The sequence below is a fragment of the Tenrec ecaudatus genome, chromosome 13, assembly GCF_050624435.1.
Source record: "Tenrec ecaudatus isolate mTenEca1 chromosome 13, mTenEca1.hap1, whole genome shotgun sequence".
Taxonomy (NCBI): domain Eukaryota; kingdom Metazoa; phylum Chordata; class Mammalia; order Afrosoricida; family Tenrecidae; genus Tenrec; species Tenrec ecaudatus.
The window spans coordinates 127,957,251-127,976,750 of record NC_134542.1 but is presented as its reverse complement, the minus strand read 5'-3'; the positions used below and the strand labels follow the sequence as shown (position 1 = coordinate 127,976,750).

At 43.5% G+C, this 19,500-nt stretch overlaps 1 protein-coding gene across 1 annotated transcript in view; it reads left to right on the top strand.

Annotated features, from left to right (window-relative positions):
* The window catches only part of EPB41L5 (erythrocyte membrane protein band 4.1 like 5), a 188,427-nt gene that overhangs the window by 156,463 nt on the left and 12,464 nt on the right, over positions 1–19,500 (top strand). Inside the window, exon 22 of the mRNA XM_075530240.1 lies at positions 2,820–2,894. Coding sequence (XP_075386355.1) covers positions 2,820–2,894 — 75 coding nt within the window. The remainder of the gene's footprint in view (positions 1–2,819; positions 2,895–19,500) is intronic.

The following is a 19,500-nucleotide window of genomic DNA, read 5'->3' as shown; positions in this document are numbered from 1 at the left end:
TGTTAGTTATATCGGTGTGTTACATGTGATAATGTAGGTGCTTTATATTTTGTACTTGAAAACAATTCCACCTACAATATATTTAATTGGGAATTCCCTTTCTGTCAGTTAAAATGCTATTTAGAAACTTGGGTATCTTTATCAATATTAATTGTTATGTATGTAATATTTACCAGAACAGCATACTAAGCTTTAGAAAGTCAAAAAATGAAAAGCGGCGTCTCTTTTCAAACAGATTCTAGTCTCATGGGAGAGGTAATTTCAGACCCTGTGGCACAGTGGCTAAGCGCTAGGCTACTAAGCAGAAGGTCCGCCCTTCAAACCTGCATGAAGGAGGAAGGCCTGGTGGTGCTGTCCTGTCAGCAAAGTGCTGCATCAGAGATAGGTGCACTGACTAATGATGGATACTGCAACCAGCTGGCCGGTGAGAGGGTGGGATGAGAGGAAGGAAGAAGACATGAGAAGAGTCAAGTATGTGACTCCAATTAGGTTTACTATGGAAATGTGAATCCCCAAGATATGAAGCTGATAGATAATAGAAATTTATATAAATGAAGGGCTGTTGTGTTATGTTCTATGTCCTAGACTCCTGTTTCTCTGATTTCCAGTAGGGATTTTATCTTCCATTCTTTTAAAGCCTCCCTATACGAGGGTAAGTCAACAAGTGTTGCCATTAGGAGTCACGACATGCACAGGTTTATTCCGGATGAAACGTGTCTGTGTGGTCAGCGGATGACTGCAGACAGGCTCTCTGGGATTCTTTTCTTCGTCTTCTCCGGGTGCCTTGAATGAAAGGCCCAGTCAGAATGGTCGCTTCTAAGGAGATCTGCCAGGCCCATGAGAGGCAAGGCAGAACGGTCAGCTCAGAAGGTTATGGAGACTGTGTTTTGAGATTCCATAGAGGTAATCTTCATAGAATTTTCTGATTACAGGGACTTATTAGGGAGAATGTTTAAGAAAATTGAAAACTGCAGGGGTGAGAAAAGGCTAGAAAAGTTATGCTAAGGAATTGCCCTCCCCTCCGTTATAATAGTGTACCTGGTGGTCCACAAGGGTAACAAAGACTGTGCTATGAGAATTTTATTGGGCGCCTTACCCCATCATTCTACAGCCATGATCTTGCCCCTTCCCACTTCTTTTTGCGATTCAAACTCAAAGAAACATGGTTTAGACCCTTTCAGAGAGCCCAAACTGTCATATTGACATGGTGTCAAATGAAGGACATAGCATTAGCGATATGGAAACTCTCTTCAGGAGTGTTTACACCACCGTGGAGGATATGTCCAGAATCAATAACTTCACATTTTGATAGTTTGGTTTCAATGGGGTCTGTAGCAATACGTTTTGACTTACCACAGTGGAATGAAAGATGCAATTCTGTACTCATGTGTGTGTGTGAGAGAGTTAAAAAGTACTGCTATAAAACACATAGAACCTTTAATTAAGGAAAACTATCAAACTGTGTTTCCATTAGTTGCTTCAAATACAAATATTCAAAATGTTATAATTAGAGCTGGGGGAAGGCTAGTGTACACCCAACATCTCATGTACACCCAGACATCTCATGTGTACCCAGACATCTCAAGTATACCCAGACATCTCTGAGAGTTAGTGTTTTGATTTGGAGGCTTGGGATCATGGTGTCATGACACATCTCAGTTAATTGACCTAGCAACATGTTCAATGCTTCTGTTCTGCCTCCTGGTTCTTAGGTACTCTCTAAAAGCGTGCTAGGTACAACTATTAGCCTCTGTTCTCGCAGGGTCAAGAATAGGAGGAGGGAATGAGGGGTGAGGCTAATTTCCTCCATGCACAGGTCCCTTCTTTGACATGAGACCGCAAGAACTAGATAGTGCTTGGCTACAATTGGCAAACATTTTGATCAAAGATTCTAAAAAGGATTCTTGATCAAAGGGAGGAAATGAGAAACAGAATGGAATCCAGATTTTCTGGAGCCATGGGGGTTGGATGAATCCTGAAACTATTGCTCTAAGAGAATCTGTAGACCTTAATCCAAAAATAATCTCCTGTGGGCTCCTTAAAACAGACAATAAACCAAAAGCCAAATGCCATTGAGTCAATTCCCACTCTTAGACACCAAACAATAAAGTTTAGATTAATTAGTATAAAAGATCTGCCTTGAGCATTACGCTCTTTTATGGTTGATCTCTATTTGGGATCAAAGTGGCGACAACAACCCAAAGATGAGATAGGGACCTGAGGGAGCAGCGAGCATACATTGATGATGAAGAGGGGGATGAGAATGACGGTACAGCTCGAAAGATACAGTGGTGGATGTCATTGAAATGTACACGTAGAGACTTGAACTGGTGTTTACTCACACTGGAGATCTTCCCAACAAGAAAACGGATTACTTTTTAAAGTATTAATTACAGCTAATGGGGGGAAGTCGACATGGTGCCCTTTTGCAAACAGTGAAGCAGCTGTATATCCAGAGAGAAGAGCACTTGGACTTGAGCATCTCCTTTACGCACGGTCTTCTGTGCTGGTCCTCTGGTTTTTGTTTTATTACCATCGGAGTGTCAGAATAGTCTTGATCTTCCCTGTTTGTCTCACCAAAAGGAGTAGCTATCCGGAAGGTCACATTATAGATTAGCTTGTTGGGGTTCTACGTGTGGTCTAGGTTTTCCGCCAGGCTAAAGTAGAATCATTAATAGCTATAATTCCTGAAATGCCTGTTTATTTCAAGAGTTAAGACCAGTCAGGCCTGCTCAGAATGACAAATGAGAAGGATGTGGGGAAAACCCGTCTGTTGATTAAGGAGTTCTTTAACAACTATGCATGCCTTGTCTCCGTAGGATGCTACAGATGAGTTGGATGCCTTACTTTTATCTCTCACTGAGAATCTAATGGACCAGAAAGTCACGCCTCAGGTAAATATCTTTAAAAAGGAAGATGGGAAGGGATTTCCATTGTGGAAATATTCCTGCCAGATTCAAATTTAAAAAATTTTTTTGAATTATAGTAAAACTTTTCCAAAGCTTTCAGATTTCAATCACTGTTGCCATATTCTGTTCTAAAATTCTGCCACTTTCAATATGGATGTTACCATGTTACTCTATTTGTCTGCATCAATACCATATTAAATAACACGAGAAGAAACTTGTGGGGACAAATCCATTTCTAAAGAGTTAAGATGATAAAGATATATTTCATTTGTTTTAAATTTTGATAGGGACATACATGTAGGTGGCATTGAACATTATTACAGTACAAAAGATACTGGATCCAGTGCCAAAAAGCCAAAACTCACTGCCATCAAGTCAGTTCCCACTCGTATGACCCGATAGAACAGGGTAGACCCCTTTGGGTTTCTCATACATTCTGACTCACAATGAACCTATAGGTCAGGCTAGAATTGCCCATGTGCATTTCCGAAAACGGTAACTCTTCTTTCTTTTTTTTTTTTTTTAGCTATTACTGATATTTATTTATTTTTTACAAAATACTTATATTTAGTATCAGTGAGAATTATTTTGAGGAATTCAAACACCCGAATTTTCTTTCTTTTATTTTTTAAAAATACTTTTATTGAGGGATCTTACATCTTTTATCACAATCCATTCATCCAGTGTGTCAAGCACACTTGCACACATGCCGCCATCATCATTTTTTTGAACAATGTATTAGGGGCTCATACAACTCTTATCACAGTTCATACATATACATACATCAATTGTATAAAGCACATCTGTACATTCTTTGCCCTAATCATTTTTTTCTCCTCTTTTTTTACATTTTATTAGGGACTCATACAACTCTATCACAATCCATACATATACATACATCAATTGTATAAAGCACATCCATACATTCCCTGCCCCAATCATTCTCAAAGCATTTGCTCTCCACTTAAGCCCTTTGCATCAGGTCCTCTTTTTTTTTCCCCTCTCTCCCCATTCCCCCCTCCCTCATGTGCCCTTGGTAATTTATACATCGTTATTTTGTCATATCTTGCCCTATCCAGAGTCTCCCTTCCCCACCTTCTCTGCTGTCCCTCTCCCAGGGAAGAGGTCACATGTGGATCCTTGTAATCAGTTCCCCCTTTCCAACCCACTCACCCTCCACTCTCCCAGCATCGCCCCTCACACCCTTGGTCCTGAAGGTATCATCCACCCTGGATTCCCTGTACCTCCAGCCCTCATATGTACCAGTGTACAGCCTCTGCCCTATCCAGCCCTGCAAGGTAGAATTCGGATCATGGTAGTTGGGGGGAGGAAGCATACAGGATCTGGGGGAAAGCTGTGTTCTTCATCGGTACTACCTCGCACCCTAATTAACCCATCTCCTCTCCTAAACACCTCTATGAGGGGATCTCCATTGGCCGACACTTGGCCTTGGGTCTCCACTCTGCACTTCCCCCTTCATTTAATATGGTATATATATATGTATATATATACATATATATACATATATACACACACACACACACACACATATATACATACACACACATATATCTTTTTTTTTTTTTGCATGATGCCTTATACCTGGTCCCTTGGCACCTCGTGATCGCACTGGCCGGTGTGCTTCTTCCATGTGTGCTTTTTTGCTTCTGAGCTAGATGGCCGCTTGTTCACCTTTAAGCCTTTAAGACCCCAGACACTATCTCTTTTGATAGCCCGGCACCATAGCTTTCTTCACCACATTTGCTTATGCACCCATTTGTCTTCAGCGATCCTATCATGGAGGTGTGCAGTCAATGATATGATTTTTTGTTCTTTGATGCCTGGTAACTGATCCCTTTGGGACCACTCGATCACACAGGCTGGTGTGTTCTTCCATGTGGACTTTGTTGCTTCTGAGCTAGATGGCCGCTTGTTTATCTTCAAGCCTTTAAGACCCCAGTCACTATCTCTTTTGATAGCCGGGCAACATCAGCTTTCTTCACCACATTTACTTGTTCACCCACTTTGGCTCCAGCAGTTGTGTCGGGAGAGTGAGCATCATAGAGTTCCAATTTAATAAAAGAAAGTATTCATGCATTGAGGGAGTGTTTGAGTAGAGGCCCAAGGTCCTTCCGCCACCTTAATACTTAACCTATAAATGTAGACACATAGATCTATTTCCCCATCCTCCTATATATATTTGCATGTACATGTCTTTGTCTAGACCTCCATAAATGTCCTTTGACTCCTAGCTCTTTCCTCCATCTCCCTTGACTTTCCTCCTGCCCTACTACCATGCTTCGTCACCACCTGGGCTAGAGTATACCTCCTCTGTAAGCAACCTTACCCTTGATCATTCCCCACCAGGCCTGCCACTCCCCCCTCTCTACCATTTGGGGTCCCATGTTGTTCCCTTGTCCCTGTGTTTGTTAACACCACTTCCTTACTCCCCCTACCCCCCCACCACAAGTGCCCCCGGAACTGTCGGTCCCGTTGTTTTTCCTCCAGATAGTTCATCCAGCCTATCCTATTCAGACAGACCTGTGGAGTCACTAACACTAACATGCATGAAAACTAGACAGAGGAAAACAAAGCAAGAGTATACAACCAGACAACAAAACAACAAAAACAAACCACTGACAAAGAACAAAACAAAACACTTCACAAAAGAAAAGCTTGTAGTTAGTTCAGGGATCATTTGCTGTCCCTTTAGGAGCGTTTTCCAGTCCAGTCTGTTGGGGCACCACGCCCTGGCCCCAAAGTCCACTTTCAGCATTCCCTGGGGACCTTGCCACTCCATTCCCTTGCTGTTCCGCTGCACTCCCCCAATGATTTGCCTCGGTGTGGTGGGGTCAGGTCAGGTGCAATTCCCACACTGTGTCTCCGGTGCTGTCCCCTGTATCGCCCTTAGTCACTGAGGGGCATTATGTCTCATAGTAGGGCCAGCCATATTGTTCTCTCTGTGGACTGGCTGCTCTACTCAGGAACATCATCCTCACGGCCTGGTGGGCCAGGCTGTGTTCCACTCTCTCCTCCTGCCCCTTCATTTGCTCCCGTGTGCTCTGATCAGATATGTCCATCTCCCGGAGCTGCAGAGTCAATGTCGTCCTTTGGAACAAATTCTTTTCGGGGGAGGAACAGGAATCCACTTAATTTTTGGTGCTGGAGCCAGCCTCCCAGACCTCTCCACTGGTTCCCTCCTCCACGCCGGGATATTGCATTCACACCTTGCGGCACTGGGTTGAAGTCTGGTCCCACTTTCCCTGTGGAGATATAAACAATACCCTCCCCTTGGGTGGGTTAGTGCCCCATCCCCCGCTCCCCTTTTCTTCCTTATATTCATCCTTTTGTTTTCCTTCCCCCCCCCTCCACCATTGTCTACCATGTACATCCCTGGTTTTGGTCTGGTCTCTTCCATACTACACCGTCTTCACCCCTAAAATGTTTGTATACAGTAGCTTTTTCCCCTATGCCACTTTTGCTTTTTAAAAAAATTTTTTAATTCTTACCTCAGCAGGCTCATGTTGTACTTGTCCTTTTGTGCCTGACTTAACTTCGCTTAGCATGATCTCCTCTAGTTCTTCCCATGCCACTATGTGCCTCATACGTTCATCACTGCTTCTTAGTGATGCGTAGTACTCCATTGTATGTATATACCACAGTTTTTTAATCCAGTCGTCAGTTGATGGAAATTTGGGTTGCTTCCAACTCCTTGCAATTGTGAACTGTGCCACAATGAACATTGGAGCACAGATGTCTGGTCTTGGTTTGTTTCTTGCCTCTTCTGGGTATATGCCCAGTAGGGGGATTGCTGGGTCATATGGTAACTCTATTTCCATCTGTTTTAGGTATCGCCAGATTGATTCCCATAGTGGCTGTACATACTTACAGTCCCACCAGCAGTGGATGAGAGTTCCTGTCTCCCCACAGCCCCTCCAAAACTTGTTGCTTTCTGATTTTTTGAATTGGACTACCTTTGAGGGTGTCAGGTGGTACCTCATTGTTGTTTTAATTTGCATTTCTCTTATGGCTAAAGATCAGGAACATTTTCTAATATGTTTGTTGGCCATTCGGATTTCTGTCCCTGTAAAATTATGTTCAAGTCCTTTGCCCACCTTTCAAGTGGGCTATTGGTTTTTTTCTTTTTGGAAGCTAGCAGAGTATTGTAAATTTTAGTAATAAGGCCTTTGTCTGATGTGTCATTGCTAAAGATGTTTTCCCAGTCTGTGGACTCTCTTATTACTCTCTTGGTGAATTCTTTAGATGTACACAAGTGTTTTATCTTCAGTATATCCCAAATTTCAATTTGTGCCTCCTCTTTGTTTGTGTCCTTCCCTATTTCTGATAGCCTGTGTATTCCCTGCCCCAAAGTTCTCAAGTTGGTCCCAATTCCCTCATTGATGGCCCTAACGTTTGGAGTGTAACTTCAAGGTCTGTGATCCACCTTGAGTTTATTCTTGTGCATGGAGTGAGATAAGGGTCTTGCTTCATTTTTCTGCATGTTGATATCCATTTTTCCAGCACCACTTGTTAAAGAGGGCATCTGCTTCCCATTTTATATTTTTGGGGCCCTTGTCAAAGATCAGCTGTGTGTATGCTGATGCTTTTATTTCTGGGTTTTCAGTTCTCTTCCATTGGTCTGAGTATCTGTCATTGTACCAATACCAGGCAGTTTTGAGAACTGTGGCTGCATAGTATGTGCCAAAGTCAGGTAAAGCAAGCCCTCCCACGGTGTCCTTCTTCTTGAGGAGTTCTCTGCTAATTCTGGGCTTCTTCCCTCTCCCTATGAAGTTGGTAATGAGCTTTTCCATTTCTTTGAAGAAAGAGGATGGTAATTGTATCGAGATAGCATTAAACTTATATAGTGCTTTTGGCAGAACTGACATCTTAACTATATTAAGTCTCCCAATCCAAGAGCATGGAATATTCTTCCATTTGTTGAGGTCGCTCTTGGTTTCTTGTAATAGTGTTCTATAGTTTTCCCTATATAGATCTTTTGTTTTTTCAGTCAGGTGTATCCCTAGATATTTCATTTTGTGTTTGGCTATTGTGAAAGGTACCACCTTTTTGATCTCCTCTTCTGTGGTCTTATCTGATGTGTATAATAGTCCGATGGACTTCTGTTTGTTGATCTTGTATCCTGCCACTCTGCCAAACTCCTCTATTGCTTCCAGTACTCCCCTTGTGGAACTTTTGGGATTTTCCATATATAAAATCATATCATCTGCAAATAACGATAGTTTCACCTCTTCCTTCCCCAGACGAATACCTTTGATGTCACTTCTTTGCCTTATGCTGTTAGCTAAAACCTCCAGCACGACATTAAATAGGAGTGGGGACAAGGGGCATCCTTGTCTGGTCCCCTTTTTCAGTGGGATTGTGTTAGTCATTTCTCCATTGATTACCACTTTGGCTGTTGGTTTTTCATATATAGCTTGTATTGTCTTGAGGAACTTTCCTTCCATTCCTATCTTCGCTAGTGTCTTAAACAGGAATTGGTGTTGTATGTTGTCGAATGCTTTTTCTGCGTCTATTGATATTATCATGTGATTCTTATACTTTTTCATGTCAATGTGACGAATAATACTAATGGTCTTTCGTATGTTGAACCATCCCTGCATCCCTGGTATGAATCCCACTTGGTCATGGTGAATTATTTGTTTTATATACTTTTGTATTCTGTTGGCTAGTATTTTGTTAAGGATTTTTGCATCAATGTTCATTAGGGTTATCGGTTTGTAGTTCTCGATTCTTGTGGGATCCTTGCCCGGTTTGGGTTTCAGAGTTATACTAGCTTCATAGAAGGAGTTTGCCATCTTTTTCTGTGTTCTGGAAAGTTTGTGTAGGATTGGTATTAGTTCTTCCCTGAATGCTTGATAGAATTCTCCAGTGTATCCATCTGGTCCAGGGGATTTTTTTGTTGGTAATCTCTTGATAACCTTTTCTATTTCTTCTATTGCTATGGGTCTGTTGAGATTCTTGATGTCTACCGAGGATAGTCTAGGGAGGGATTGTTTTTCCAGGAATTTGTCCATGTCTTCCAAATTGTTGAATTCATTGGAATACAATCCTTCATAGTACTGTGTAACTATCCTTTTGATTTCATTAGGGTCTGTTTTAATGACCCCTCTTTCATCCCTTATTCTTGCTATTGAGATTTGTTCCCTCCTTTCTTTGGTTAGGTTTGCCAATGGTCTATCGATCCTGTTTATCCTTTCAAAGAACCAACTTTTAGCGATATTAATTTTTTCCATAGTTTTTTAATTTTCCCTCTCCTGAATCTCAGCCCTGATTTTTATAATTTCTTTTCTTTTGCTATTAGTAGGGCTGTCCTGCTGACTCAGCTCTAGTTTTTGTAAATTTTGTGTCAGTGTATCCGTCATGAGTCTCTCTTCCTTTCTTAGGTGTGCTTGTATTGCTATGAACCTTCCTCTGATGACTGCCTTTGCTGTGTCCCATAAGTTTTGGTACGTCGTGTGCTCATTTTCGTTGGTTTGTAGAAATTTCCTGATTTCGTCTGTGATCTGCACCAGTATGCACTCCTTTTGCAGTAGAGAGTTATTCATCCTCCAATTATTTGCTCTTATTTTCTTTGTCTTCCTTTTGTTGATTTCCAGTCTTATGGCACAGTGGTCAGAGAGAGAGGTCTGTATTATTTCAATGTGCTTAAATTTATGTAGATTTGCCTTATGCCCCAGCATGTGGTCTATCTTTGAATATGTGCCATGGGGACTTGAAAAGAATGTGAAATTTTTTGTATTTGGATGAAAAGCTCTGTAAATATCTAGTAAGTCAAATTGTCTAATTGTGAAGTTTAGCTCTCTAGTCTCCTTGTTGAGTTTCTTTCCCTGTGATCTATCTTTCTCAGTGAGTGGTGTGTTGAAGTCACCCACTATAATTGTCGAGTCTGTGATTTCTTTCTTAATCTTTTGGAGTGTTTGGTTGACGTATTGAGCTGGTCTCTCATTCGTGGAATATATGTTTACAATGCTTAGTGGTTCATTGTTTATCATTCCCTTGAGCATTATATAGTGTCCCTCCTTATCTCTTTTTATGGTTTGCACTTTGAGGTCAATTTTATCGAAGATAAGGATTGCAACCCCTGCTTTTTTTGTATTGCTGTTTGCTTGGTAGGTCCTTCTCCAGCTGTAGGCAGCAAATTGATGGGTTGTTTTTTCTAAGCCATTCTGCTAGTCTCAGTCTTTTAATGCCTGAGTTCAGGCCATTGATATTCAGGGTTATTATCTCCATGTGCGGACTCTGTGATGCCGGTTTATACCTTTTGTGTTGGGAGTTTTCATACTTTCCTTTCTCATTAGTGTGTGTTTTGTGTGTGTATCATTCTTGACTTCTTTCCATCCTTAAGCCATTGCTATCTTGGGGTCTGTTTTCTCTTTTGTTGTGCTCTGGGTGAGGTTGTTCTATGTGTTGGTCTCTTATTTGTGCTTGGTGAGTGTTGTTCTTCTGCCCATACTGAGTCGGCGAGGATCTTTTGTAAGGCTGGGTTTGTTGTAACGTATTTTTTTAGTTTTTCCTTGTCTGGGAAGACTTTTACTTCTCCATCGATCTTGATCGATAATTTGGCTGGGTAGAGTATTCTTGGATTTGCGTTGTTTTCTTTCAATTTTTGGAATATGTTACTCCACTCTCTCCTTTTTTTCATAGTTTCTGCTGATAGGTCTGAGCATATCCCTATGTGGGAACCTTTATATGTGATTGCTTGCTTTTCCCTAGCTGCTCTCATGATTTTCTCCTTTTCCTCAAAGTTGGAGAGTTTAACTATTATGTGCCTTGGTGATTTCTTCTTGGGGTCCCGTCGTGCTGGTGTTCTTTCAGCCTCCTGGATGGTTGCTTGGTTTTCATTCATTAGGCTGGGGAAGTTTTCCTCCAAGAATTCTCTCGCTATTGTTGCAGATGACTTCTTTGTTGTGTCTTCCTCCGGTAGGCCAATAATTCTAATGTTGTTCCGCTTCATAGCATCAGACATAGCTCTTAGGTTTTCTTCGGCTTCTCTGATGCTCTTATTAGATTTTTGTTCACGTTTATTAAAGTCTGCTTGGCTGTCCTCCACGACACTGATGCAGTTCTCTGATTCCTCCAATCGATTCTCAAGGAACATGATTCTGCTATTGTTTTTCGTTATCTGCTCCTTAAGCTCCTGTATTTTCCTTTGGTGTATGTCTTTTATCTCCTCTATCGTTTCATCCTTTTTCTGTATTGTTTCCCTCATATCCTGCATGGCTCCAAGCAGCATTCTGAGAATTTCTGTGTATGCCATCTCAATGTCTGCTTCTTCTATGTATGTTGCTATGTTCAGGACATCTTCTGCCTTTGTCTTTTGTTTCTCCTGTTTTTTCATTGAGGTCGTTGGGGGTGATGGCTGTTTGCGTTGAGTTGTTTTTGAGGGACCAGGTGCCATTTTCTAGTCTCTCTCTGGAAGACTTATAGGAATGCTTCTTCGATCTGCCTACAGCTGATTTTGCTAAGGGATTAACCTACAGCTGATTTTGCTACAGGATTAACCTACCCATTTATCTTCCTTTGGCTTCCCTATCAGGGGAGTGCCCCAGATGGCAGGTCGACTGCCTGCCCCAGTGATGCAGAGGCTGGGCTGAAGTTCCTGCTATTGGTTTGAATATTGATAAGTGTTGCCTGAGCTGCCTTATGTCCCCAGGTACACAGGCAGGAACTCCCTGGTGAGAAGTCTGAGGAGTATGCCCTGGAGAGCAAGCAAGCCTTACCCTAGCCTTGGGCTATCTATGCAGGGTGGAGCTCACCTAGCTGGGTGTGACCCAGGCGCAAATGCCCTAGGGCAATGGGAGTGCCCTGTAAATCCGCAATGGAGTGTGAGAGAGCAGGGAAGGAACAAGGGGGGTTGAGAAAAATCAAAAAGTGAGACTAGACTGTGCAGGGGTACAGGGAAGCAAGGGAAGCAAAAGAAACTATGTAGCTGAGTCCCACTCCCTGCCTGTGGATCTGCAAGGGCTTACTCCCTGCCCCAAGCCCTAGCGGTAGCCGCAGCTGAGCCCCAAGAAGGGGCGCAAGAAAACTGCTGAGCAGCCCCCAGAGAAGGTGGGGGGACAGAGAGCAGAGATGTTAACAGACGCCGCAGTGTAGCTGAAGCTTGATCCCTGCCTATGGAGCTGTGGGGGTTTGGGTTTAGTCCCTGCTCAGACCACGCAGCGTGGCTGCGGCTGTGCCTTGAAAAAGCCCCTGCGCAGCCCTCCAAGGCTGTGTGGGAATATAGAGCAGGGACGGGAACAGAAGCAACAATGTAGCTGAACCCCGATCCCTGCCAGTGGAGCCCCAAGCGTCCTGTCCCTGCCCTGAGGCAGGTAGGGGAAAACTGGCTGTGCTGAGACCAAGCCCTGCTACAGGCTCCAAATGGTTCCGGCTTGGGCAGATCCGGCAGCTGGACTAGGGTCGAGCCCCAGCCGGCTTCCACTGAGGTAAGCCAAAAGCCCCCAGCCCCTCAAAACCCCGTGGATCTGTGCCTACTTATCTTTATGATGCACTTCCTGCGATCCAGTGGCGTTGAATTTCACTCTGAGCAACTCTCCTGGGCTGGATTCTGCGGAGTCCCTCGTGTGTGTCACTCCGTCGCCATCTTCCCGGAAGTCTCGCCATCATCATTTTAAAAGCATTCTCTTCCCACTTGAGCCCCTGATATCAGCTCCCCATGTTTTCCTCTATTTCCTTCCCCTCCTTCCCCGGCCCTCCCTCACGAGCCTTTGATAAGTTATAGATTATTATTTCCATATCATACATCGCCTTCCGTCACACACTTTTCTGTTATTCATTCCCCTGGGAGTAGGTTCTAGTTTGATCCTTGTGATTGATTCCCCCTTTCCCCCCTAATCCTCCACTAATCCTCCTGGTATCTCTACTCTCATTATTGGCCCCAAGGGCTTTATCTACCCGTTTCCCTGAGTTGTGGACTCTTATCTGTAGCAGTGTGCATGCACTAGTCTAATCCGGTTTGTGAGGTAGAACTGAGGTCATGATAGTGGGGTGAAGGAAGCACCAAAGAACTAGAGGAAAGTTGTGTGTTTCATCTGTGTTATACTGCACCCTGACTGGTCCACCTCTTCCTTGTGACCCCTCTGTGAGGGGATGTCCAATTGTCTACAGATGGACAATGGCTTTCCACTCCATGCGCCCACCCCCCCTCCCCCCGTACACTCTAGGTATGGTTTTGTTCTGGGTTTTAGATGCCTAATACCTGATCTTATCGACACCTCATGATCACACAGGCTCGTGTGCTTCTTCCATGTGGGCTTTGTTGCTTCTCAGCTAGATGGCTGCTTGTTTATCTGCAACCCTTTAAGACCCCAGATGCTATATCTTTTGATAGCCGGGCCCCATCAGCTTTCTTCACATTTGCTTATGCACCCATTTTGTCTTCAGCTATCGTGTTGGGAAGATGAGCATCACAGAATGCTGGATTGTTAGAATAAAGTGTTCTTGTGTTAAGGGAGTAGTTGAGTGGAGGCCCAATGTCCATCTGCAACCTTAATTCTTAACATATAGATATTAGTACATTGTTCTATTCCCCTCTCGTTATTATGTATTTACATATGTACATGCCTGTATTTAGACCTCTATAAATGTCCTTTGCCTCCTGGTTTTTTCCTCTATTTCCTTTTACTTTCTTCTTGTCCCACCATCATGTTCGACCTTCATTCAGGTTTAATTAAGCTCCACTAGGCATCCTATGACCTTCCTTCCACTGATTATAGGTCACTTGTCATTCCCTTGTCCCTGGGTTGGTTCCAGCACATTCCCCTTTTTGTTTTTCTAACTCCAGGGCTTTACACATTTCATTATAATAATTTGTTGTCTCGAATCACCCTTTGAAATTTTCTACCTAGTTCTTTTACTTCATCATTTCTTTCATTTGCTTTAGTTACACATTATTCAAGAGCAATTTTCAGAGTTTCCCTTGACATCCATTTCAGTCATTTAAAAAAAATATTTTTATTAGGGGCTCATACAACTCTCAATACAATCCATATATATATCAATGTGTAAAGCACATTTGTACATCCATTGCCCTCATCGTTCTCAAAATATTTGCTCTCCATTTAAGCCCCTTTAATCAGTTCCTCATTATCCCCCTCCCTCCCCACTTCCCACTGCCTCATGAACCCTAGATAATTTATAAATTATTATTTTGTCATATCTTGTACTGTCCGACATCTCCCTTCACCCACTTTTCTGTTGTCCGTCCCCCCTGGAGGAGGTTATGTGTAGATCCTTGTAATCGGTTCCCCCTTTCCGCGCCACCCTCCCTCCACCCTCCTCGTATCTCCACTCTCACCACTAATACTGAAGGGATCATCTGCCCTGGATTCCCTGTGTTTCCAGTTCCTATTTGTACCAGTGTACATCCTCTGATCTAGTCAGATTTGTAAGGTATTGGGAAGATGATAGTGGGGGGCGGGGAGGAAGCATTTAGGAACTAGAGGAAAGTTGTATGTTTCATCATTGCTACACTGCACCCTAACTGGCTCCTCTTCTCCCTGCAACCCTTCTGTAAGGGAATGTCCAGTTGCCTACAGATGGGCTTTGGATTTCCACTCCGCACTCCCCCTCATTCATAATGATATGATTTTTTGTTCTGATGATACCTCATCCCTTTGACACCTCATGATCGCACAGGCTGGTGTGCTTCTTCCATGTGAGCTTTGTTGCTTCTGAACTAGATGGCCACTTGTTTACCTTTAAGCCTTTAAGACCCCAGACTCTATATCTTTTGATAGCCCACCACCATCAGCTTTCTTCACCACATTTCCTTATTCACCCACTTTGTCTTCAGTGATCGTGTCAGGAAGGTGAGTATCATGGAATGCCATTGTAATAGAACAAAGTATTCTTGCATTGAGGGAGTACTTTAGTGGAGGCCCAATGTCCATCTGCTACCTTAATACTAAACCTATAAATATATGCACATAGATCTATTTCCCAATCATCATATATAAATATATTTACATATGTACATGCCCTTATTTAGACCTCTATAAATGCCCTTTACCACCTACCTCTTTCCTCTATTTCCTTTTACTTTCCTCTTGTCCCACTATCATGTTCAGCCTTCATTTGGGTTTCAGTAATTCTTGGTTACATTACCCTTGGTCACGCACTACCAGGCCTCCTACACCCACCTCACCACCAATTTGGATCACTTGTTGTTCCCTTTTCCCTGGGTTTGTTAACACAACTACCTTTCCCTCCACCTCCCCATCTCCCCTGTCCCCCCAAAACTGCCGGTCCATTGTTTTCTCCTCCAGATTGCTCATCCAGCCTATTTTATTTAGACAGACATGCACAAAAACAAGACAGAGAAAAACCAAGCAACAATATAAAACAAAACAACAACAAGCCAATGACAAAAAACATAACAATACACAACAAGAAGAAAGAAAAGCCTGTAGTTAGTTCAAAGACTGTTTGTTGGCCTTTATGAGTGTTTTCCAGTCCAGTCTGTTGGGGCACCAAGTCCTGGCCCCAAAGTCTATTTTTGGTATTTCCTGGGGACTTCATTGCTCTGTTCCCCTTGCTTTTCTGTTCCATGCCCTTAGTGTTTTGCCTCCCTGCGGTGGGATCAGATCGGGCTCAATTCCCACACTGTGTCTCCAGTGTTGTCCCCTGTAGGGCTATGGGTCAGTGAGGGATGTCGTGTCTCATAGTGGGGCTGGCCATTGGTCTTCCCTGTGGATTGGCTGCTCTGAGCGGGAATATCATCCTCAAGGCTTAGTGGGCCAGGATGTGCTCCTCTCTCTCTTCCTCCCCCTTCATTTGCTCCCATGTGCTCGGATCAGACATGTCCCTCTCTCTGAGCTGTAGCTTCAGTGCTGTCCTTTGAAATAAATTCTTCTGGGGAGAGGGGCCATTCCAACTCTTAAAATCCTCATACACAGCCACTGTTTGTTCCTGAACCCTGGTGGCATAACATTTATGGGTTGGGCTGCTACTGCAAGGTTGGCAGTTCGAAAACACCAGCAGGAGAAAGATGAGACTTTTTGCTCTCATAAAAAGTAAGTCTTGGAAACCCACAGGGGCAGTTCTACTTTGTCCTATGGGATCACTGTGAGTCAGAATCATAGTGTATTTTGTTGAAAAATGTATTTGCAATTAATAAGCTACTGGTGTTGCAGAATCTTGTCATGCCATCTCCAGCATCATTTCTATCACCAAAGCCATATTTTTCTTTCTTTTCCTATTGAAAGATCTTTTTTTTCTTTTTTTTTTTTCAAATGAGTTGCTTTAATTCCAGATGGTACAGAATTCTGGGCATCACAAAGACTGAAGAGCAGCTCAGGCAGGGCTCTGGACTGGCTTCATTCTGACCTCACAGCTAAGACAGGAATGGCTGAGTGAGAAGAACTAAAAATTTTGTGTGATTTTTCTTCTTTATTACAAAAGTTGATTCTTAAATGTACAGCAGGCTCCAAGACAATACTTCATTCTAACTATAAGTGGCAACAAAAGTTCTAGCAGGGAATGCAGATGTTTACACAGGAACGGGAGCAAGGGTCATCATTGCCTCAGCCACCAAGAACACCTGACTTTTTGCCCGATTTCTTAATTCCATCTGTGGCCAGGGGACCCATCCCTGCAGCCTTTGCTTTTAGCTCCTCCAGGTTCTTTCGTTCTTCCTTCAATTTCTGCTTGAAAGCCTCTCTTCCTCGTCCAGCTCCTTAGTCTGCTTCTTGGGTTGTTTCAGGGGCGGCTTCTTGCCACTGTCGAGGCCTGACATGGCACCTGCCGCCCCTTCCCCAGACCTGGCCCCGAAAAGCAGAGCTCCCTACCCACACCTCCTCAGTGCCTAGATTACTCTAAAAATCATCTTATCAGGGGCTCTTGCAGCTCTTATTACAATCCATACATTGATTGCATCAGGCATGTTTGTACATATGTTGCCATCATTCTTTTCTAGACATTTACTTTCTATAGAGCCCTTGTTCTCAGCGCCTCTTTTTTTCCCTCCCTCCCCACCCCTGCCCTCATGACTCCTTGATGGATTATTAACTATTATTATTTTCTTATCTCACACTGACTGCTGTCTCCCTTCCCCCATGTTTTCTGTTGTTCTTCCACCTGGAGGGGGGTATATGGTTATTTGTCCATCATTGCGATTGGTTCCCTTTTTCTCCCATCCTCTCCCTCCTTCCCCCTACCCTTCTGATATTGCTGTTCTCACTGCTTTTCCTGGATTCTGTGTGTTGTGAGCTCCCATCTCTTATCTATAACTGTGTACATGCTCTGGTCTAGTCTGTCTGAGTTGAGCAGCAGTACTGGAGTCAGGGTAGTGAGGGGGTGAGGAAGCCTCCAGGAACCAGAGGAATATAGTGTGCTTCATCGATGCTTTACTGCACCCTGGTGGCTCAGCCCTTCCCTTGGTCCCTCTGTTCCATTGTCTTCACATGAGCTTTGGGTCTCTGCTCTAACCCCCCCCTCGTTCTCAACAATGTTTTTGTTTGTTTGTTTGTTTATTATGTGTCTTCTGATGCCTATTACCCCGTCCCGATGAGTCCTCATGATTGCACCAGTGGTGTGCTTCTTTCTTGTAAGCTTGTTGCTTCTCTATTAGAGGGCCGCTTATTTACCTTCAAGCCTTTAAGACCCCAGACACTATATCTTTTAATATCCGGCACCACCAGCTTTCTTCACCACATTTGCTTATGCACCCATTTGTCTTCAGCCATTGTGCTGGGAGAGTGAACATCTCAGATTGCTAGCTTGTTAGAATAAAAGTGTTCTTGTATTGAGGGAGGGTATGAGCAGAGGCCCGAAGTCCATCCATTATCTCGGTGTATTGCCATATAAATATATGTACCTAGGCCAATACCTCTATTTTTGTGGATTAATGTATTTACATATGAACACACCTGTGCTTATACCTCTATCCTTTGCTTTGCTTCCTAGATCCTTCCTCTGTTTCATTTTACCTTCCTCCTGCCCCACCATCATGTTTCCCCTATTTCCGCCTCTTAGTACTTCCCCTTAGCTAGATTGCTGTTGCTCCAACACCCCCAGGATCTCTATTTCCTCCTTGTTGATTTTAATTCCCTAGTTGTTCCCCTGTCTATGGTGTTGTTACTCACTGCACCTTTGCCCACGCCTTCTCCCCCACAAGTCCCTCCGGAACCGTTGGTCCTGTTGCTTTCTCCTCAAGCTTGCCTGGCAAGCCGACAATGACATTGACCAAACAAAAAGAAAACAAAAGATTGAAAAAAGAAAAGGAAAAAAATAAGAGAAAAGACATATATGATCCCAGGTCTGTCCGCTGACCTTTATGACTATCTCCCCACTGGTCCTGGGGGAATACCAGGAGCTGCCCCTCCTAGCCTGAAGTATATTTTGGGGGCTCTGTAGGGGCTTTGTAGCTTTGCTTTGCTCTAGTTGCTGATCTATTATGTTCCCTTCCTGGTTTGTCCCGCTGTGGGGGGTTCTGACCGCACTACCTCCCCATTGTGTGGCCCAAAATTGTCCTCTCCCAGTATGCTCCCGTCAGGGGACGACAGGCCATGAGCTGTTCTGTGCCTTAGCAGCTCCCTGCAGGCATGTTGTCCTGTGGGCTCGGTGTGCCACCATGGGCTCTAGACCGGCTGTCCCTTTCTCTTTCCTTCTTGGTTTGTTTCTGTGTGGGTATGATGTGCCAGCCCTCTCCCCAACCCGTAGGCTTAGTGGTGTTCTCTGTTACACATACTTCTAGGGAAGGGATTAGTTTGCCCTGGTTGGAGCCAGTCCTGTAGCCCTATCTTTTCATGCATTCTTCTACAGAGTTACATTGCCCTCATGGTTTGGTGCACCATGGTGGAGTCTGTATGCTCACTCCCAATTCTGTGGAGACAAAACCAAAACTCCTCCCCTGTGTAGGTTATTGCCTTGCTCCCCTCATGCCATCATCTCACGTTTGCCACCCCCTTTTTCTCCCTCCCCTTACCCCTTCTTTGCATTAGATTAACATGTTCCTCCTTGGGTTTGGTTTAACCTTCTCCCAACTCACTACCTGCACCCCAGCCCATATCTTGTGAGATAGGTGACTTCTCTTCTATACCTGCCGTGCTGATCACACTTACCTCAGGGGACTCATGTTGTGCTTCTCCTTTTGTCATTGGCTGGCTTCACTCAGCCCAATTTCCTCCAACTCTTCCCATGAAACCACGTGTCTCATGTGCTCATCAGTGCTTTTTAGTGATGCATAGTACTCCATTTTGTGTATGTGCCGGAGTTTACTGATCGACTGTCTACTGATGGAAATTTAGGTTGTTCTCAACTCTGAGAATGTGAATTGCACCACAGTAGACATTAGAGTGCAGACGACTGGTCGTGGTTTATTTCTTACCTCTTCTGGGTATATGTCCAGTAAAAATTTTAAAATGCATGCAGTTTACATATCACCAGTTTTTTTTTGTTTTCTAATGAAAATATAGATTGTAATGCATTATAGTTTACCTATCCGTTCTAATCATTTGATCTTTATAACAGGTTTTAGAGTAGTGTAAAGCTGAGCTATAGCATCTTTATGTAAAGATTGAGCTTCTTTTACACATCTTTACAGTTAGAAAAATTTTGTCAAGTCCCA